The sequence below is a fragment of the Lathamus discolor genome, chromosome 3 (genome assembly GCF_037157495.1).
Source record: "Lathamus discolor isolate bLatDis1 chromosome 3, bLatDis1.hap1, whole genome shotgun sequence".
Taxonomy (NCBI): Eukaryota; Metazoa; Chordata; class Aves; order Psittaciformes; family Psittacidae; genus Lathamus; species Lathamus discolor.
Window position 1 is genome coordinate 58,224,848 of NC_088886.1, and position 22,757 is coordinate 58,247,604.

A 22,757-nucleotide genomic window follows, 5' to 3' on the forward strand; every position below is an offset into this window, starting at 1 on the left:
ATAGCATACGTAAGTGTTCATCCTGAGAGAACTGACCACCTTTCAGGGGTAGGTGACATCATTTCAGATGTACAGTATCTCTTCTGAAGACTTGCCTGAAGCCTAGATTTTCTTGGTGCTGTGCAGCAGCCCACGAGAGTAAATGATGTGAGAAATAACAGGGGGTTGGAACTTCCTTCTAACAATGTGCTATGTGGGTGTTTATATTTGCCAGCTTGGAAGCTGGCAATTCCAAGCTTTCACTCGTAAAATTAGTACTCATTTTACTTGTAAAATTAGTATTCTGTTTTGATTATGCTTCAGGATAAGAGTTTGAATGCTGTATTGAAGTTTACTTTGGTATGCTTTTAACAATAGATACACCTCAAAGGAGAAGTGTTAGGGGATTTGTGGTGAGTTCACAAGTAAAGCAGAATTTCTGTTTGAATGTGATAGTGCGAAATTTTGTAATTGGTGCATTATTCAAAATGTTGGTGTTAGAGGAACTTACCTGACACATTAATGCTGGGTGTTGGTAACAATCCATGTGGATTTCTGAGTACTTTTTAATGTCTAAGTTTTTTGTGATGTGATAAATTACTTTCAAAGGGAAGTTTATTGCATTGTTACTCCATGTCTAATTTTATTGCAGTGCCTCCAGGCAGGCTCACTCTCTGAGCATGCTCTTGATCAGTTCTTAATTTTAGGAAAAGCTTCTGAAATCTCTCCCCTGTTTTGCTTTGTTTTTCATACCTTCTTGGTTGGAACTGTTTCATGTCATATATTTGAATTTAATTCCTTTACATGAGCAAGTTAACTACCCAATGCAGGTTGTGAAGCCTTTGTAGCTGGGTGGTTCTGGGCTCTCAGTGCTGCCTTGTCCTTAAGTAGTTGTGGTAGAATTGAGTTTGCCACAAACTGTTCTTGACTGCCTTCTCGGCAAAATGGGCTTAGTAAGAGAACACAACCCCTACTCATAACCACAGCTTCTGAAACCCTGCTGATCTATAGTCTGAAAGATAAGTCTCGTAACTCTTGGGGATGTTGTGAAAGCATAGGTTTTGTTAATTGGTATCTTGTAATCTTCCAGTGGTTCTGCTGGTGACTGACACTTGCTAGAAATGCTGCCTACATTGCTTTTACAGACTGCTTTTGTACTTGAATTGTATAGGCATGTGTCAAGTTCCGTGTTTTGATTAGGGAAAAAAATGAGTGGGATGCAATTCATAGAAGACCATACATAGATTACTTTGACTGTCATCATTATTGAAACCCTTTTAGGAATCAACGAAGTAGCAGCCTGCTTCTAGTAGCCCTTTTTTGTTTGGTTGGTTTTTCCTTTTCTAGTGGTCTCTTTGGTTAGATGATGAGATACACTTCTGTTGGGCAGTAGGGAGGAAGCTACAAGGTCTCTTGGCTTCTGGAGTAAGGCTGCTAGCATTAGAGTCAATTATTCTGTTGCCAGGAGCTGGTAAGTCCTTTAAAACCCTACCCTCCACAACACAACAAGAACAATGAAGAACCCCATGCCTGGGAACACAATAGCTGTTCTCAATAGCTGTTCAGGACTGTGGGCTGTTGGCTGGTCCTTCCTACCTAAAATGTGTGATTATTTTGTGATCAAGGTCACAATACTGAGGAAAGACAGAAAATTAAATACTGTAACTTTAACGTTGATTTCACAGAGGAAATTCTAACCCTCTGCAGGAATCCACAATGAAGAGAAAAATAGCTTAAATCTCTTCTGTGGTGAAACAGTCCTGGTCTGTTGGTGAAGCAGTGTCAAGACAGTGAATGTTTATGGAAGACAACAGTGGCGAAAATCTCTGTGACTTACTGTATGGTTCACTAGATTCCTTCCTTCTGTTTTACGTAGCTGGAACTGTGTTAGTGTGAAGCATTCATTTTGCTTTAGGCATTTAGAATTTTAATTGTCTTTAATCAGGGAATTCTTTCTACCTGTTAAAAGCAAATTAAAGTGATATTTCATGTGTTGCTTAAGTTGCTCAAAATCTGGGTTGCTGTCAGAAGGGATGGTCCTGCCCTGTTCCCAGCTAGGGGTTACTACCACCGCCTTTCTGTGTTCATGCAGCATGCTTCCTGAAAAAGCTGTTTTCAGCTGAAAACTTAGGGGTTTTTTTAGTTAGAGAGAAATACCTGAAATCTCACTTAGATCAGTGCACTGATCTTGCTGACAGAAAGGGCGATACGGTCTTGTATCAATTTTAGTCATTTGTAAACCTGCATCTTAAGGCTCTGGTTACCTGCAGACACAATCTGGAGGCTTGCTTCTGGTTAAAAAACAAGATCCTGCTTCCATTCTTCTCCTTTCAGAGGCTCTGGCACTTTTCAGAACCCACATATGGTTCTGGTGTCACCAATGTAAGAAGGACATGGAACTGTTGGAGCAAGTCCAGAGGGGGCCACGAGGATGATCAGGGGCTGGAGCACCTCCCATACAAAGGCAGGCTGAAAAATTGGGTCTGTTCAGCCCTGGAGAAGAGAAGGCTGCGTGGAGACCTCAGAGCAGCTTCCAGTATCTGAAGGGGGCCTGCAAGGATGCCGGAGGGGGATTCTTCGTCAGGGACTGTAGCAATGAGACAAGGGCTAAAGGGTTTAAACTTAAACAGGGGAGATTTAGATTAGATATAAAGAAGTTCTTTACTGTGAGAGTGGTGAAGCACTGGAACAGGTTGCCCAGAGAAGTTGTCGTTGGCAAACTTGCTGAGGGTGCATTGGATCCCACTGTCCGTTTTGCCAGCAAAGATGTTGAACAGTGCTGGTTCCAACACTGACCCCTGAGAAACATCACTTGTCACTGGTCTCTGCTTGGACGTTGAGCTCTGAGTGCATCCACCCAGCCAATTCGTTATCCAGCGGTCCATCTGGCAAATCCATGCCTCTCCAGTTTAGAGACAAGGATGCCATGCAGGACAGTGTCAAACACCTTGTACACATCCAGATAGATGATGGCAGTCACTCTTCCATAACCACCAACACTGTGGCCCCATCATAGAAGACCACCAAATTTGTTACGCATGTTTTTTCCTTAATGAAGCCCAATCACTCTCTTACTGTCTATGTGCCTTAGCATAGTTTCCAGGAAGATCTGCTCCATGATATTGCAGGGCATGGAGGTGAGACTGACATAGCAGCCAAAACACAGGCAGTTGTGCTGGTTGAGAAATTTTGTTGTGCAGCTTCTTGTTTGTGTCCATTAGAAAGTAAATGCAAAGATCAGTGCTAAATTTTCTTTCTCTTTTTCTCCTTTTGCAGATGTTCTCCTAATCTGTCTTCCATTTCTTGCCATTAGTCTAAGCATCCTTTTCAGAACTGCTGGTATATTAATATATAAAGTGAGTGGGTTTGAGATTAAGCTTGTGTAGGTATATGCATATGCAAGAATCTGAAATACCTATGTCAAAGTTTAGAGTGAATTTTCACTTTACATGGGAAGGGTTGAATGCTATCAATGCTATGTACCCGGGTCCTAGGAAAGCATTTAGTATCAGCCTTTGTTGCTATTAAATTCAAATACTCGTCAGATACTTGAGTAGCCAAGATTAAGTATTGGTTTAATTACTTCCTTCTTCTGTATGAGAAATTGTTTTTTACTGTGACAGTAGGCAAGAGCAGCTATGAGATTAACAGCCAGAAATAGCTTTTTAGTATTATTTTGCTTGTTGGTGTATTTTCCCTTCAGCGGGAAGTTGTTTAAAATGTCTTTGGTATTATTGCTCCCAATGCAGATAGCTTTCTGCCTTTGTTTCAGTTCCTAGATGTGAGTACTGTTAGTGTTAGTCACTACTGCCATTACACATTTTACTGGTTTAGCTCATGACTCATTCTCACACCCGTCTTACGTTGGCAATCAGTGTTATTCCCAGTATAAATACTTGTTCTCGCTTGACCCCTGTCATGTCAGCTACTGGTAGAAACCAGGTGCTGACTGTAAAAGACCCTAACCTGTTTCCTTGAGGAAGGAAATATCAAGTAAGTGCCTGAAAGCAAGAATAGCTTCCAGCATGCTCAGGTTGGCATGGTGATTGCTCTTCCCTTTTTAATCGAAAATGGAAATGGAGTTGTAAAAGCTTCTGATGTCAGTGTTGGAAGTCCGTAATTGCAAACACGTATCTTAGAAGGACTTGATAGCTCTGGTTTTGGTCTCTTGGCTTATAGGGTGTGTAACAGCATTTTGAAGTCTTGCTGCTTTGAACATTTTTAACGCTTGTTGATGTTGCTGAAGTGCAACAATTGCAAATGCTGTGGTAAAACAGCCAAAAGAAGATGACAATAAAGAAGATCTTACCCTGAATGCAAATAGAAATAATGATCAGAGTAACTACGTAGAATGTTTTCCTTGCTCCTATACCTGGTAAAGTACTGCTTTATAACGGTGATACCGCATAGGAATATGTGCGCATCCAAGTGTGAAAGAGCTTTAGTTTTAGATAATCCAAATGATTTTTCCATGACTACTGTTGTCAGTTCCAACAAAATTGCAGGCAAGATTTGAAGAGTAGAAATAGCTGGGTGGAGAAAAATAAATAATATCACATTTAAATAGTGGCTTGTTAAAGATGAACTGATTTGTAATGAGGAACTATGCATTTTCTCTAGGTATTTTTTAGGTAGATGCTGTGTTATTCTTATAGTGTAGTCTGGGTTGCATGGTGGGGTTGAAGTTTATTTCTGTAGACAGTTCAAGAGATCACACACTGCAGAATTTTCTGCACCCATTGCTGAGTGAAGGGATGGATTTGTAAAGATCTAGTAATTAAAAATCTTTTCATAGCTGACTTGTTATTTTCACTAGGTCTGCACCTCTCACCTCCAATTCTTTTTGTTCTGATTCAGTCTGGTGCAGTGTAATGGATTTTTTGGGGGAATGAGGACTTAATGGTGATAAAACCATTCAATTATGATTTATATTATTCAATAATGATGATAATAGGAGCTCCCTAGTTGTTCCTTCTATTGAGGAATATATTTTTCTGTATGTATTTCCCTTTCAAAAAAGTAGAGGTTTTTTGTTTGCCTTTAATGGGATCTTAGTATGTTTTAATCTATATTTTATCTACTACAAGCAAAATACTAAGTGATCCACATATTTAATATGCTAACAGGATGTGCTGGCAGCAGGCACACTTGTGTGGGTCCTCACAACTTTGCCAAGGCTGAATGGAAGGTGTATTTACATGGCAGTTAGAGGTGAGACTGAAGTGTGTTGTCTCATATCTAAAGTAGCTTTGAACTGGCGAGCTGATAGTAGCACAGCTGCGATACCAAAGAGCTGCTTTCAGTATTTAGCTGGGCTCCATTAGAGTTTTTGGGCTTGCTGTTTCACTGGGCCATGGTAAGCTTCAGAGGATTGCAATCCTCCCTACTCAAGCCTTTCTTTACCAGAGATCTTCATCTCCTGAATTTTTCCGATTGGCAAATGAGCAATTTACTGGAAGGATAGAATCCAGAACTGAGGCATATGGGGACTGGGAATATTTTCAAGTGGTGATTTAAATGGTACTACTTGTGTGACCATGATGAACAGTAAAAGCACTTTATAATATGTACAAAATATTAATAGCTTGCTTGTCAATGAAAAGTTATGTTTCAGTAGGAGTTGATTTTTGTGCTGCTGGCATAGTCTGTTATACATTGTAGGGACATTCAGCTTTCCCCTGTACTTGCTTTCCTAATTATTTATTAATTTCATTGGAAGCTGTCTGTATCAAGCAAGGGATTACGGAGAGACTTTCTGAAATACCACTTTTGCGTTTCTTTTGTCAATTAAGGATGACGATGCATATGACGTTGAACTGTTCCATTTAAAAGCCTACCAATTTTAAAGAGGAATAGAACTATTAAATTTAACTCTCTATAAATGAAGCATTAACTCCTCCATATGGAGTTTGGATTTAGTAGCTGGTGGTGTGACTTTTCCCAAACCAAGCTGTTTCCTACTGAAAAAAGCTGGAGAAGGAGGGGAGCAAAACACCTTTGGTATGATGTGGTTGGTCACCTGGAATTTTGTGGTGGGTTCACCTATAGCGCATTATAAAAAGATTTTCTGGTTGCTTGTTTTGGGAAAAAATACTATTAATAAAGTGCTTTAGGGTTGAAAAGCTGTCTTTATAAAAGCATTGAAAAGCATTTATAACGTGTTTTATATATATAAAACATGTATATGTAATTATCTGTAATTATCTGTAATTCAATGGCATGACCAATTTAAGCAATCTTGCCCTGTTTCTAGGAATATCTTTGTATGTTTACCCCCTGTAGAAAAGATTAGCTTTTGACAGTGGATTTTGCCTAGTGCCTTAACAAAGGGGAAAATCCCATGTGTCAGATCTTAAAGCAATGGAGTCAGCAGTAGTGACTGGAGTTCAGAAGGCTGTTGTGTTAATGTGGGGTTTGTTTATTTCCCAATGAGTGAGTTTGAACCTGCTCTATGATGGATTAAGAACAGCAGGCCAGTGTATTGGTTACATCCTGCTTTTTCTGCTGGTGCTGTAATAGGAGAAATACCTTCAGTTAGGCAGAACAAGCCTGACTTCAGAGCAGGGAAGGAATCTAAAAGGGAAATGATAAAAGCTGTAATTAGTGGAGTTGTACATTCTGGCTTATTTTTTTATAAACGGTGATTTCCGTCATCTCCTGACGTCCAACAGGAGTTGCAAAGGTGTTGGGGTAATTTGTAAAGCAATTCTCCAATGAAGACAATAGTATTTTACTACACTCTTCATCCCTTTGTCAGCTGAACAACATTGTATGAAGAGGAAGGTAAATACTTCAGTGACTAGTGACTGAAGGGAAACTGGATCTTTAGAAAGTAGGTAATCAAAAGACTTGGAAGGTCAGAAAAACTAGTGGTAACGTAAAGAGTAAATAAAAATGTCTTGAAATACAAAGAACAAGTAATCAGGAAGCCAGTGTAATGAGTTGAAGTAGGTCACACAAAGGGTTTCCCCCTACCCTGCAGGGGATGTAGTTTACACAGTGGGTTGAATTTATCAGAGATGATCTTGCTTTAAGGGTGAAAGCAAATAGAGATGAATGTCTTTAGAAGAAAAAGTTGCTTTCCAGTAAGCCTTGAACATTATTTTCCTTTTAAGCTGAATATGTCACTCTGGCTACAATAGTGCTTTACCATAAAGGGCTTTTACACTAAATGGAATTAATGAGTAAAACTATGCTTATGTGTTTGCAATAGCAGCATTTGAGACCCCAGACTTGCAAGCTGAGCTGTACAATCAGTCTTATGTAAACCTTCCAAAGGCTTTAAAATGTGTGTCTAATTATAGAAGGTTAAGTATACTGAATTGTAATTTTTTTTTCCCCCTAAGGCCATGTGGTTATGATATTACTGAGATTCCATAATGCCTCCTGCCGTGACAGACAGCCTTGACATCTGGGCAGTGGATTCACAGATTGGCGCTGATGGCTCAATATCTGTGGACTTCCTTTTGCCCACTGGAATCTATATCAACCTGGATGTCCCTCGAGATGCCACCATATCTCAGATTAAACAGGTAATAATACCAAATGGTCCATTAATGTAAAAGTTACCTTCTATTTGGAATGAGTGCTGTTCCTGATTTTTAAGCGCCTTTTGGCAAATGAAGCAATGAATTTGAGTAGGCATAAAAAATGGTGTATTGAAGGCATGTGCGTAGCAGATCGATTAATAAATGTAAGTGTGTCTGGGGGTTTGGAATTTCTTTGGGCAGATGGCAAGGTTTGGAGAAATTACTTCATGCTGAAGGTTACGCTTCAGCTGAGATTATTAATATAGGGCTATTAGAATACTGCATTGCTACATCAAAACTTGTCTTTAGCACATCGCTACTACATTGTACATTGATTTAACAGTTTTCTGATTAGTGTGCAACCAGGAGAAGCTGTGTCTAATTTGATTTTTAATATGGAAGTCACAGATTGTGCTCCTGCTTCTTTTGATTGACACCAAAGATGGGTGCTTTAAAAATCATGTATGCCACTTCTTAAAGGTTTTGTATAAGTGTCTTGTTAGGGTACCACTTAAAAAGTAGGGGAATACTCAAACCAGAGGAAGGGGAGCATGGGAGTAACCACAGATATTAATCTATTGACCTTTCATCAGGTAGTGACCATATGAGGGCATTTAGACATGCTACAGTGGAATTGGGTAGTGGGTGAATTACAACAAGTAATCTGATCTTTAAAGCATAATCAAGTTCTAAAAGAAAATAAAGAAGTGTGATTTCTTTTTCCATTGCATTGCCTGGTAAATAAGTACATTATTTTTCATTCTTATTCAGTCTGACAATAATCTCTTGTTTATAGAGATAATTTTCTTTGTATCAGTAGTAGCTTCATGTACATTCATGTACATGTACATTCATCCACAGTTCGTTGTATTCATTTGAAATGTTGTAGACACTGACGTACTTTTTTTATGCAGTGGGTCACTTGGTATGTGCACTTAGTATGTGCAGTAATGAGAGTGCCACTAGAAATTGAAATGATCCAAGCAAAGAGTTTTGTGCTATACTCATACTTGAAATATTTCTGACTGAAAAAATGCCTTTGTTTTAGTAAAAGGGTAACGTGGGCAACTGCAGGTTAGTTTGTGGGTGGTGGGTAAGATAATGGAATAGCTGACAGTGATTTCAGCTGAGAAAGAATTTAAAAAACAAGTGTGTAAGTGACAGCACAAGGGCTATGATGGAGGCTGTCTGGTTTTCTGATGGTTGACACACTGAAATCTAACATGTTACAAACGTACTGTTCTTTAGCAGTTTTTCAAAGGGAAGGAATGTTGGTTGTAACTGCAGAGCTCTTCCATGGAAATGAGACTATTTGAAAACAGAACAATAAATGATGACTTTGATGGCATACTGGGTTTGTAGCTCTGCTCCCATTTCATTGCTGTGATAAGCCCCAATTTGTGGACTGTAGAATGTGTAACACAAGTAGCCAAGTACTTGAGGGCTGAAGAACTGTTTATTCCTGTAGACTTTCTAATACTACCAGGCCTGTACTTTGGGTGATAGCAAATGGCTGCTTTCAGCAGAAGTCCGTTTCAGGGACTCGCCAGCTTTTTAAATGTTATGGTCATTAAGTGACATAGTAAGTACCAGTAGCCGGAAAATTAAGTTAGACAACTTGGGAGCTAAAACAAAAAGGTACAGATTTTTATATAATGAGCTGTTAGAGAAGAACAGAGAGGCAATGGTAGATTTAGTCTTTCGATACGTTCAAAGTTGGAAGTTTTGCTCTACACCAGAGGTAGTTGCTGGATTCAGCTTCGCTCAGCTAAGCAAGATACACTAGAATGCATTTCTGGAAGGTGGAATTCATTGTACAAACTATGAAATACATGTAGGTATGTTCAGTTTGGCAGAAGGAGTGCAGTTCAGCTCCAGTTGTTTGAGGAGGGTTTTTTTGCCATAGCATTATTGATCCTGCAGTTCCCGTTTCAAAATAAGTTTTGGAAACAAACCCATAAGATGTAAACTTTCAAAATGAGGACAAAACCATTCTCACAGATAAAGATTTTAATAGTATTTAGGCCAGAAGAGCTGTATTTACTTCTGCTTTAGCTTTCTGCTGAGGATTTGATATATTTTACGCATCAAGTTACAGCAAGTAACATTGGTGTTACTTAAGGTGTAATCTGCTACTGACATATTCAGTTCAGTAAAGCATTTAGTGTTGTGTGGGCGACTTGGGTGTCTTAGTGGCCTGTCAGTAATTTATAAATAAATTTACTTCAAGCTTCTCCAGACAACAGGGGAATTTTTATTCAGGAGTTAGTTCCATAGTGGGGACCTGTTGTCTGTGTATTACAGTAATTACTGGAAAAAGAAAGTATAGATGTGTCTTGAGGGGAAAGGATTTTGATAGGAAGCTATAGGAATGGATGTAAGAGAGCGGTGGTGGGGTGGTCAATGTCATGAACATCTGCCTCCAAAATCACTAAGTGCTTTGCTACTGTAGTGACAGCCATAGTCCTGCAGCTTTGCTGCAAATAGGGCTAGATTGGGTCAATACCAAGATAAGCGTCAGGATGAGGGTTAGTGCCCTCTTCTCTTATCACCTCATAGTACTTGCCCCTGTATGTTTTTTACCCTTGGGATACTTGGGCACACAAGTTGCTGCTTAAAAAGAACCTCAAGATACAGACTACAAACAAGACATATATTGTTATATATAGGGCTACAGCAAACATGTTACTCTTATGTTCTTTGGGGAACATGAATGGAAATTAATGTTACCTTCAGTGCCATAAGATATGTGCATGCCTTTGTGTTTTCATTTATTTATTTTCTTTGCAGCTGTTATGGAAGCAGGCACATGCCTATCCACTTTTCCATCTCCTCATGGAGATTGACTCTTACATGTTCTCCTGTGTGAATCAGACTGCTGTGCATGAAGAACTAGAGGATGAAACGCGGAGACTTTGTGATGTTAGACCCTTTCTGCCTGTCCTTAAACTAGTGACAAGGAATTGTGATCCAGGAGAAAAGTTGGATTCCAAAATAGGTGTCCTTATAGGCAAAGGTAATTACATTAAATTTTTTTTCTAGATGAGGGTTAACTTTGTTTTGTATGAGGGTCTCAACTGGGCAGGTAGCAGTGGAAAATAAAACATTCAAAAGTATTTCTCTGTCAGAATTTCATTTTCTCAAACTAAAGCTTGTGTAGTTAAAAAGAATTGAAATACTCGATGAAATGTTTGAAAGCTGTTGAAAGCTACTTTCAGTATTGTATTTCAGTACAGTGTTGTATTACTACATCAGTCAAGAACAAATTTTACCTTATTCAGTGAAGGGAAAATCTATAATATTATTACTAAGCGAAGGAAAGCATAATCCCTGAAAAGTGTTATCATTAATAGCCTAACAGCAAGCAGAGGGAACTTGAACTTATTATGATTTTGTTATACATGGTTTCTGACTTGGTTAACAATGAGATTCTTGGGTTTGCTCTCAATTGTGGCACTGATTTGCAGCACACAATGAAGAGCTATTTTTAAAGGTTTCACAGTAACTTATTCTTTATGTTATTTCAGAATTTTCAGCTTTTCAATCCATTCTGCTGGGTTATACAATCAAGATTGACGGGGTCATGTGAGGTCATACCTCTTGTTTTAAAACAATGAGCCATTGTTAGCTCTTTTATAAAGACTGCAGGTTTTGTTTAGATTTCATCAGCACACTGTCTGCCCATTTGTTAAAACTGACAATGGGAACAGTTAGCCAGTTTAACCATTCACACAGATTCTGACACATTTGGAGAGGTTCAGAAGTTTTCACTGAATCTTCTGCTTGTTATAGACCCAGCTATAACTTGCAGACACTGCTTCTGTACTTTAGCAGTGGAAAAACATGTTCCTATCTCAGTCTCTAAACCCAGTGGTTTGTTCTCAAAAGGTGTTCAGCGCTGTGTATAATCTGGACAATGTCCTTCAAAGTTGAGGAGAAAAGAAACACTTGCAGGCACTATGCTTCCTGAGCTACCAAAGAATCACACCTGTGTGGACTCTCCACTATGTATTCTCTCTCTAAGTATTTTGGGAAAGGAACTTGGATTGATTGGAATTTCATTATGACATTGTGTCATGTTATATATTAAGTCCTGTCATGGTGACTTGAGTAGAAAATGTTAATTACAAGAAAAATTCAAGAATAAATTTATCTATTTTCAGTCCCTCTCCCATCCTTTTCTGTTTTTTAAACAAAAAAGATGTCATTTTTTCTGTAGGATTAAAAAAATATAGTTTGCAGACACTTCTCCTCTGTGGTCTTTAAGATGCATTTGCTGGTCTTTCTTTTCATTGGTTCTATGAGAAGAGACTTTATAGCTTTCCAAATTATCTGAAACTCAGGCTGAGGTTGTCTTTGCCACTTAATAGTACCTAAGAGAAGCTTTGGTTCTTGCGCTTTGAACTAAACTCTCACGCCAGGTTGCATGGGAATTGTGCAAGTAACTTCAAAAGTCCACTGATGTAGAGGACAGTGTAGAGCCCAACTCACTTTTGAGCAGCCATATTGGATGGGATGTCTGAAGAAAACAGCTCCTGTAACCTTAAATTAAAGAAAACAAAGGTTTGAGTGGGGTGCTAAATAGGTGAGCAGTATTTGTACGGGTATGTAGCCTTTTGCTTGCTTGAATTCTTTCAGGTCTCCATGAGTTTGATGCCTTACAAGATCCTGAAGTGCATGACTTCCGAGCTAAAATGCGGAGAATCAGTGAGGAAAAGATTCAGTCGCTTGTGGGTCTCTCCTGGATGGACTGGTTAAAGCACACTTACCCACCAGAACAGGAACCTGCTGTTCCAGAGAGCTTCCAAGATAAGCTCTATAGTGGAAATCTTGTAGTGGCTGTTCATTTTGATAACTGCCAGGTAGGAAAGGTTGTTCATCACATTTCATCTCCTGTTCTTGATTATGAACTGGAACGTCATGTGATTGATCAAGGATGTAAATAAAATAGAGTACTAACATTATGGCGTTTGATTTAAAATGCAGATTCTTTCACCAGGATCTTGAAAGTGAGGATGCGAACCTACAATTGTAAACTGAACTTCTAAAGCCAAGTTACAGTTCTCCTGAAGTCAAAATGTATTTGTATAGTCTATATGCTATATTCTATATATTTTCACATTTGTTTAAATGTAAAACATAATTCAAAGTTGTCAGGACTTTGTTTTTGGCTAGCTGTTACTGTATTGCTTCACTATTGTTCATTTTCAGGCTTGAGGGATGCTGGTGAATTGGGAGACACCATATTAAACACACTTCTGTGTGGTTCATTGTTGAACTACTTTGGGGTTGATCTGCTAATTAGGTTGAGCAATATCATTTAAAGAAAGAGGAATTAGTATTTCCTATGCTAGACATGCATATAGACGAATAAAACATTAGGTGAGACTTAGACTTACCTTCCTGTTTCAGCTAAACAAATCTATAGCTTATTTATAAAATCAAACCCCCTTTAGTTTCCTTCTAAAATGATTTAGCTTAAGTTTCTTGATGTTGAAGTAGCTATGATTCTCCTTGAGGCCAGCATTCCCATTATTCATTTTTACACTGTGTTCTTTTGGATTACAGTGAGGGATCAGCATCGAAAACCTGAAAATCTTGAAAACGTGTAAATATATCAGGCTATATTTTGTGTCCAATTTTGACCAAGGTGCTAGATACTGATTTTCTAATGATTTGGCAGATTTTATGTACAAAGCTCTATTATTTCCAGTAGTACATTTTTAAACTCAAAAAATCTCAAATGGTAAAATAGTGTCTGATTCTGGAAACACTAAATGCAGAGATAAGTCCTTAATTTGGTCACTAGCTGATGCTGGATGCATAGGTGGGTTTATGACAACACCTTTTCCAGTCCTTTTAGCCTAGAGGACTTGTAGTTGTCCAGGAGAGAGAATATTTGTGTGTTTGTTAGCTTTTGATTAAAATGTTGTACATATGTGCATAGGGTAACAGTACAAAAGCAGTGCAAAAGTTCCTGCTGGTGCAGAATGTATTTGCATGCCACTGTAATAGCTGAGGCTGCTGACATTTCAGATGTTTTGAATGTTTCTGCTGCCAGTTCTGACCTTCAAAGCTGTTAACAGCTCAAATCTGTGCTTCTTTTTAGCATAGTAAACTCTCTTCCAGACTTTACTACTTGCCCTGAATACTAGAATCATCCCAGGAGGATTAAATGGGAAGGTGTGGGGACTGTTGTGTCCTTTCAGTAGGAATTCTGCAAGACTGAGAGAAAGGAATACTGAAATCCTTTTTGTCTAGAATGTGTGTGGGGGCTGTAAAAGCTACCTAATTGTCTGTGCAGCAAAAGAGAGAAACTGATCCCCATTGCAGTGATGTGCATTTAAAGACCCACAACTTGGAAGTAAGGCAGCTGTTACAGAGCACCAGCTTCCTGAGAAGAAAAAGTGTCATTCCCTGTATACCCGTTACCAGTTTCGATAGGAGAAGAAACCCTTCACCGTTTGGCAGCTTTCTGGCAGGGGGAAGCTCTTGGGAGGCATGCAGAAACAGAAAAACCTGAGCTAATTCTGCTTGACTTTACAGAGTTAGATCTTTTCATTAGGGCAGCTTGGCTTCTTGCCAGTAAACTTCTATATAAATAAAGCACAGATCAAAAGACTGTGAACCAGACCATACATCACATATTAGTAAATAAAAAAAACATCAAAACAAAAGACTCCTGAAATCAGCCTTTGCTAGTAAGTGTGTGCAGAGCATAATGTAATAAGTTAAAAGGAGATGAAAGATATCACAGATGACCTTTTACATAAGGAAATTTAGCCTTTTTTTTTTTTTTTTAATTTAAAAAAGGAGGTAACTTCTTACCTTTCTAGAATGCATCAGAATCAGAGATACTTTGGCAATAAGTAGATAGCCTCAAAAAGTTAGATTAAAAATGTTCTTTGGAGAGGTTTCCATGTTGTATCCAGAATGCTGCAGGTATTGGCAGCTTCCCCTCTTTTCTTCACTCTTCCAAGTAAGTTGGTGGGTTTGTACATAAGTCACGTTAACATTTTCTTCTGCTTGATTGCAGGAGCAAATTGTTATTTCAAGTGTTATTGCACTAAGACTTCTTTCTGGCCAGAAAGAAGAAAAACCACACCTAGTGTGCTACATAGCTTGAAATGTATGCATGATATCTAATCTCCCTTGTTCACATTCTAAAATATAAGCTTCTAGGTCAGTAACCTGATGTAGAGGTTTTGGAATCAGTTAGGTGAAGTTCTGTGTTCTTAAAACATTTCTCATACTATAAAAGTTTGTGAATTGACCCTTTTGCAGCTTGAAGTGTTAAAAATAGTCTGGTTTTAACAGTTAAGTATTTCTACCTATTTTATTGTGCATGCTACAGTTTAAGTCTTGTACATCTGACTATGACAAGCTTGATAATTGGTATTCCTGTTTGTGTTTTCTTAGGATGTATTTAGTTTTCAGGTGTCTCCTAACATGAATCCCATCAAGCTGAATGAGCTGGCAATCCGAAAACGTTTGACTATCCATGGAAAAGAAGATGAGGAAGTTGATCCTGCTGACTATGTGCTGCAAGTTAGTGGAAGGCTTGAGTATGTTTTTGGTGATCACCCATTAATTCAGTTTCAGGTATGTAAAGCTCTTTGAACTTACCACAATGGTTTTCTGGTGCCTTGGCCAAAATTTGGCTTTGCTTCCTGTGCTACTGGATGCTCAGCTGTGCTGAACAGTAACAGACTTCATCCTCATGTCTGCGGCTCTCTCCAACTGTAAAATACATGTGCACTGTTTCCTTTGTGTCTTTGTAATATATTTGCTTCTTTGACTTGAAAGTTGGCTCAGAAGTAGTCTGCTAGCTGATAACAATTGTTTTCCATGGGGTTTTAGTATATACGCAACTGTGTGATGAACAGGAGTCTTCCTCAGCTGACTCTAGTTGAGTGTTGCACTATAAAGAAGATGTGTGAGCAGGAGATGATTGCCATAGAAGCTGCCGTAAACCGAAAATCATCCAACCTTCCTCTTCCTCTGCCACCAAAAAAAACAAGAACAACAACTGTAAGTTGATGTGGAGAATGTCTAATAGCCAAACAATGACTTGTGGAATATGAATAACAGTGCCTGGGATTTGTGCTACTGCTGCTGGGTTCCAGTGTAGGTCACCTAGGGTCTACTTGGAGCCTCCTGTTCCTTGCAAGAACATTTACATCAGAAATAACAGACCTTGAGGCATTTTGGAAACTTCTTTTCTTTCTTCACCTCATCCACCCTCCTCCTCCTCTCACCATCTCCTTTCCATTGCTATTGATTCTACTTTAAATCACAACCTAGAAGAGTGGGTAGTTCTGCAGGAGTTATTGCAGAGGATCTGGATTCTCCAGCTGCTGTGCAATGTGTAGGCTCCACTAGCTTGGGCCATAGTGGTCTGTGATCTCTTGTATCAGCCCAGATGTCTTGCATGATGTTGCCAATTCAATGATGGCAACTTTGGGGCATATTATACATCCATCTTTTCTTTTAAAATTGTGCTTTCTTTATTGTTAAACCTAATGCCCTTAGAGCACAGATACAACCTACATACTGTCATTCTAAGAAACATGAACAGACTTTGCTCTGTTACGCACTGTATATATTCAGAATGAACAATAAATTTGAAGGGTTATTGTGAATGGTCAGTGAGTGGTACTCATTCCCCCCACCTCTTTTCAGCTGAGTGTTTTTTCTAACCTTTTTCCTCTTTAGGGCATCTTTGTATACTCTTGTGATCATGCTAACCAATTTATTTTTTTGAAAATTTCAACTTTATGTTCTTAATAATATCTCTTTATATGTATTTATGACTTTTTCTTAACATGTTTAGCTTATAAAGTAGGTCTTAATATGTTACATGGATTAAAAATGAGCTTATAACTTTGTTTTTACTTCTCAGAGTGTATGGGATATTTCCAACCCTTTCAAGATTACTCTGTTAAAGGGCAATAAACTAAATACAGAAGAAAATGCCAAAGTAAGTAATTATGGCAAGTGCCAGAAGATGTTCTGTCCATCATTTAAACAATTTTCAATGTCTATTGAACTTAGTCATACAGATTTCAATTCAGCAAAAGCATTTTTAGTTATTCCTAGTTATATCAGTAGTAGTATTTAAAATCTTGCTTTATTGCTCAAGTATTGCTTTATTGTCTAAATAAAGCAATACCTTGCTACGTGCATTAGAACCTTGTCGATAATCATGGGCAGTATGACACAAATTTCACATGGTACTTTTTTAAGATGGTATGTGAAAAGTACTGACATTGGTATGAAATAAGCTTGTTCAAACTAAACTGTCATAAACATCTGACAAACAGATGAAATTCTGCACATTTTTCAGTGGAACTGAAGGTACTTTTGTAGTCCAGAACACAGTCTATGTGTGTGTAAGCAGACTGCGTGCTTTTGTACAATCTGTCTTCTATTTTCTAAACATGCTGAACACAAAAAGCTGCAATATCTCTTCCTGTAAAAATGCACACGGCTGGGCTTCTGACTGGTTTACAGACCACAGGCTGTTAACACGTGGGAATTTATTGCACAACTCCTTTTAGACCTTACAAGACACTTGCCTGTGAGGTAGAGCAAGATTCATTTCCTTTCCTTTGCTTGGCAGTCAGTAAATTACATAGTCAATCATGTAGATTGGGAAGAAATTAAAAAAGCCATTGAAGTTGCTGTTCTGATGGTTTATTCGGAATACTCTGTGGATTTTTTTTTTCCTTCAAAACTGTTGTTGTAACCTCCTTGCATATTAGCAGTACTATGTTTTACTACATAGCTAAATGAGCCATAGTTACAGTTTTACTACCAGAGACACTTTGGCTATGGAAATGGGTGTCTGCAAAAACAGATGTTTCCCTTATATTTGTCCAAACCATTCTTTGGCTAGTTGTTGTAATATCTTAATTCTATGTTCTGTAGACTCTTAAAGCGTTTAAAAGAAAAGGGAAGGGAAAAGGGAAGGTGGATTCCAGAAACAACATAGCTACTGGGTTTTATTTTGGGGGTGGGGTGTCATACTTGGAAAAACTGAGTCTCGGTTACTTTCAGTATGCTTTTAGAGGAAAAAGAAAATACACTTGCAAAGCTTGAGAAGAAACAGGAACAGTGACTATTTTTTTTGGTATCCATGCCTGTGGACACTTGCCTGAATCTTATTTAGTATTCTGAATGCTTTTTTAATCTTGAAAATGTTACAGTCCTGTAGTTACCCAAGAACAAGAGTGCGTGTATTAACTTTGCAAGCTTGTGCATGTTTCCCTGCATGGTCTGTCTATACTATTTGGAATTGTCACTATTGAGATCGCGTTTGTTTCCTAGTTGTGATTCTAAGTCTGTTTAATTCACTGCCATTGTTTAAGTTTCATTGTGCTTTGGATCAAGACAATATCCATCCATTTTTGCTCAAATCACCGACAGGGTTCACAAACACAGTGTTTGTAGTGGGAAACAAAACAGGTGTCAGATGGATAGCACTTCACTAATGTGAGCTGGATTGAGTATCTTTTACTTGATCGCCTATGCTCTTAATAAAGTTAAAAAAAGCTGGGGAAATGTGGTGACATGTAAAGTTATATCAGATAATAGCAAAGAATGATAGTCAAAATGATGCAAATGTGAGCTTAAACCCCTGGTTAAAAAAACAGCAACTCCCACCTCCCCCCCAAACAAGCTAATTTTAGAACATTTACTGTTGCTGGTGTTAAAGCAAAAGCATATACTAGATGTAATTATATTTCCCTAAGATGTCTTTAAGTCAGCAAAAGAACTTGATTATAAATTCAGTTGAATGAATAATAAATCTCCAAATGAATTAATAAAGGACCATCTGGTGAGTTGTTTGAAGAAGGTTATGAACCAACCCATTTTAATCCATTCTCTGACATCAGCCACAGTATTTTGTTTTTGAGGATTATATGGCTGCAATCTTTAATTACAGAGAAATAAAAAAACACTGTAAATATAATGAAAAAGAATGTTTATTGTATGTGTGTATTGTTACGTATAGGCATGCACACATGTGTAGTCTGTATACATTTAGATTTCTTGAAGTAAGGTTACTTTCATGCAATCTGTTTCATGGATGTTTATGTTGCTGTTCTTAACTCGCAGTGATGAAGCTGTGCATTCCAGAAATAGGTAATAGTGATTCTTATGAGTATGGCTGAGTGTCCCTGTCCATGGCAGGGGGGTTGGAACTAGATGATCTTGAGGTCCTTTCCAACCCTAACTATTCTATGATTCTATGACTCAAGTGAATGCAGTTTTTTAAACTGAACTTTTTCTTTCAGTGGTAGTTTGTAAGCTTGGAAATGAAATAGGGATTCTATATATGTAAGTCAATGAGTCAGTTAATAATGGATGTTCCTATGGTACCTGTATCAAAGAGTGTAACCCATAATAGTTTTTCTCCAAGACCTAATGCCTCTGCCTATGCTGTGAAAGCAGTCTCTTGATCAGTAGTAGCAATTGTTCCAGTGAAGTGCAGAATGGGTGTTATTTAGAGACCATCTGTTGATGCTACTAATGCCTCCTCCATGGATTATACGGAGCTGAAGAGAGATTTGCTGTCTAGCATGACTTCATTTAAACTTCATTACAGTTTGCCAGCCACTAGTTTAACTGAGCTAGTTGATGGAGAACTTAGTACTGAGCAGAAGCTGGTGTAGCCAAGTCAGGCATATTGATAGTGGGGCTGCTTCAGTGTTGATCACGCTGTTGCTCCTTTGAAGGAAGGAAAGACAGGCTCTCCTCCAGAGCAGATCTTGTTTGTGTCTTTGGGAATTCAAAGGTGAATTTTTATTTTTTTAAAATCTAAAATTTGAACCAAATTTTAAACATCTCTGCCTTTCCCTTATAGTGCTCAGAAATAATATAGTAGCTCAAAGGGAATGTTGGGAATGCTGTTTGAGGAGCATAAGGAACCTGAAACATCAGGTCATCTTTTCCTCATCCAAACCCCCTGATACTTTGGAAGATCACCTGAAAGAAGCTGAAGTATTTCTCTTTGTTGTTTGCACAGGCAACAGAAAGACCTGTCATTCCGATTGAAACTGTCAAAGAATATGGGTACTTGAAAACATGCAGTTTCCTGTGTACATGTGTTTGTTGAACACAAATGCAGAAACGATCCACACCTTAGCATTGGTCTGAAAAGGGTGTAATTTCATCGCTAATAACTCCAGCTTCTTTCTTTTCTTGCCTTTCTCCTTTCCTGTTCCTTATTTCTATCATTCAAGCTAGCTGATTTTGCTGGTTTCTGGGTGCTAAAGACAAAACAAAATTTCTGGCAATTACGTATATTGTTGTTACTGTTACGGGTGATGTCTGATGTCCGGGTTAGCGATGTTCCCTCTGTGTGTTCTAATAAGCAATTTAAGTAAAAAAAAAAAGATATTGTTTTCTTTGGCTGAAAACCCCCAACCTTTTCTCATTTAGAAGCACAAGTAGGTTCTACGTGGAGGTTTGAATTTGTGTTCAGAAAATTCATCTTTTCCATTCTGCTTAATAGTTTATTTCCTACATTTTTTTTTCTGTGTTAGGTATGTTGTTAGAAGCATTTGTGTATCCATATATTGTATTTATTACTACGAATGAGTTATTAATACTTGTTGTGTGATAATATAAGTAATACAGTACTGAAAAAAATGGTAGCCAGCATTATTTAAACAAATATATTTTGACTTGGCTAGTGACATGCATAGCAAAGTAAAAATAATGTGTTTTCAAGCATTATGGGTTTAAACTGAAACAGGGGAAGTTCGGGTTGGATATAAGGAGGAAGTTCTTTACTGTGAGGGTGGTGAGGCACTGGGATGGGTTGCCCAGGGAAGTTGATGCCCAGAAGTTGGGTTGCCCAGGGAAGATGAATGCTCCCTCCTTGGCAGTGTTCACAAGGCCAGGTTGTATGAAGCCTTGGGTGGGATGGTTTAGTGAGAGGTGTCCCTGCCCATGGCAGGGGGGTTGGAACTAGATGATCTTGAGGTCCTTTCCAACCCTAACCATTCTATGATTCTGTGATTATGTGATTTATTTTAAAACATCAAAATTAGTATTTCTTTTAAGATAGAAATATTGATGAAATGCACATATGTATGTTCTGTATAATATTCTATGCAGAATTCTATAGCTTCTGTGGCCAGTTTAAAATGTCTCATTTCTTTATTGCAGGTTCATGTTAGGGCTGGTCTCTTCCATGGTACAGAGCTCCTTTGTAAAACTATTGTAAGCACAGAAATATCTGGGAGAAGTGACCATGTTTGGAATGAAGTACTGGAGTTTGAAATAAATGTCTGTGATCTTCCAAGAATGGCAAGGCTCTGCTTTGCAGTTTACGCTGTGATGGATAAGGTGAAAACGAAAAAGTCAACCAAGGCAATGAATCCTTCTAAGTACCAAACCATAAGGAAAGCAGGAAAAGTGGTAATTATTTCATCTCATTTTCCTGAGTGTAACTCTGGATTATATTGAAGTGACTGATCAGAAATCTTTCATTGCTTCGCTTTAGTGTTAAAGACTGCAAAATGGAGGGAAAAAAACCCCCACAACCCAATGGACAAAGAAGATATGTAATAAGAATTGCACATCATAATTATTATTTTTAATTTAAAATAAATGTATTTGAATTTTCTAATAATATTGTTTATAGTATAAATATCTTTAAATATAGTTTTATAACTATTTTTATATTTTAAATACATATATTTAAATGTAATTTTTTAATAATTTTCAATGTATTTTTATTAATAATTACTTTACTGTTAGGAAACAAATTCTTTCCTGTGAGGGTGCTGAGGCGCTGGCACAGGGTGCCCAGAGAAGCTGTGGCTGCCCCATCCCTGGCAGTGTTCAAAGCCAAGTTGGACACAGGGGCTTGGAGCAACCTGCTCTAGTGGAAGGTGTCCCTGCCCATGGCAGGGGTTGGAACTGGATGAGCTTTAAGGTCCCTTCCAACCCAAACCAGTCTGGGATTCTGTGATTGATATGAAAAGAAGCTTCTCATGCTTCTCAAACACTGACGAAGGCATGAACATTTTTGTTGCAAGCCAGTTGGCATATGGTTGTTTAAATAGTTGCATTTCAAAAGGTCAGTTTTGTTCTGAACTCTAGATGCGTTCTGCCTGAGGAAAGATGGACGAATTAGCATCTAGGCTCACATTCAGGGAAATGCATGTTTCTATACTCTTAAAATGAAGTCTGAGTAGCACTCAGTGGTACTGGAGTACGTACTGAAAACTATGCATGCGTTAAACTGTTTTTCTGAAAGATATCACCATTTTAAAAAGCCCAGCTCTCTGTCTTGCCTATACTGTAGTGCTTGCTGCATAGTAATGTTCACTGGCATCTTAGTTTCCATGTGACGACTTTTTCCTTTCACAGCACTATCCTGTAGCTTGGGTAAATACCATGGTGTTTGATTATAAAGGACAGTTAAAGAATGGAGAACTGGTACTGCACAGCTGGTCATCATTTCCTGGTGAGGTTTAATATTTGGATTTTAAATACTTATAAGACTTAAGATGTGTAGTATCAAATAGTATTTACTGTATGCTTATCCAATTTTCCTGTCATAATCCCTTTACTCCTTGTGTTTTTTCTGTGGACAAATATGTAATATCTAATCTCTTTCCTGAATATATTGTGTATCAGCAAAGAAAAGGGCAAGAGTCTGCTTGGAAGTAGTATTGTAAAAGTATTTTCCAAATTATGGACTGAAAATCTCATAAAAATAGATTCGTGTTTATATTTAGTGTTATTTACTCTTAACATGCAGTTTGTTTCTTCTGGCTCCCTGTGCTAAGCACCATAAACTAAATAGATAAGGTATATGGTATGTGACAGTATTTGTGTTAGCAAAAAATGTGGTTTAGAATCTGTTTTAAGTCTTCTTTCCCTGACAGATCAGGTTGATTAGTGCGAGTGTCTGAAACCCCGTGTCTCCATTCTGTCCTGAGAAAACCTGCATCAACTTGGCTGTAGTGCTGAAAGAAATCTGCCTTAAAACTCCATTATTTTTTTTCATTCTGTTTGATACAGAGGCAGTGTGTAAACTGATTTACAGAAGCTGCAGATCTTACTGGGATTTAGTTTGGTGTAAGGTTATGTCATCTTCCCTTAATTGACACAGTTATTTTGCAAAGAGAAAATCAGTTTTTCATTAGGTGATAATCCAATGTTTGTGAATGTAGGAGGTATGGGGGGTTTATGCTGGAAATACAATGCATTGCATTCAAAAGTGTT

At 38.1% G+C, this 22,757-nt stretch overlaps 1 protein-coding gene across 4 annotated transcripts in view; it reads left to right on the plus strand.

Moving 5' to 3' along the window:
• PIK3CB (phosphatidylinositol-4,5-bisphosphate 3-kinase catalytic subunit beta) overlaps nt 1-22,757 on the plus strand; it is a 106,060-nt gene that overhangs the window by 55,227 nt on the left and 28,076 nt on the right. For all 4 annotated transcript variants that reach the window (XM_065675444.1, XM_065675445.1, XM_065675443.1 and 1 more), the window contains exons 3-10: nt 7,326-7,511; nt 10,299-10,524; nt 12,147-12,370; nt 14,928-15,110; nt 15,369-15,539; nt 16,411-16,488; nt 20,688-20,939; nt 21,897-21,993. In XM_065675444.1, coding sequence (XP_065531516.1) covers nt 7,359-7,511; nt 10,299-10,524; nt 12,147-12,370; nt 14,928-15,110; nt 15,369-15,539; nt 16,411-16,488; nt 20,688-20,939; nt 21,897-21,993 — 1,384 coding nt within the window. In that variant the 5' untranslated portion in view covers nt 7,326-7,358. The remainder of the gene's footprint in view (nt 1-7,325; nt 7,512-10,298; nt 10,525-12,146; nt 12,371-14,927; nt 15,111-15,368; nt 15,540-16,410; nt 16,489-20,687; nt 20,940-21,896; nt 21,994-22,757) is intronic.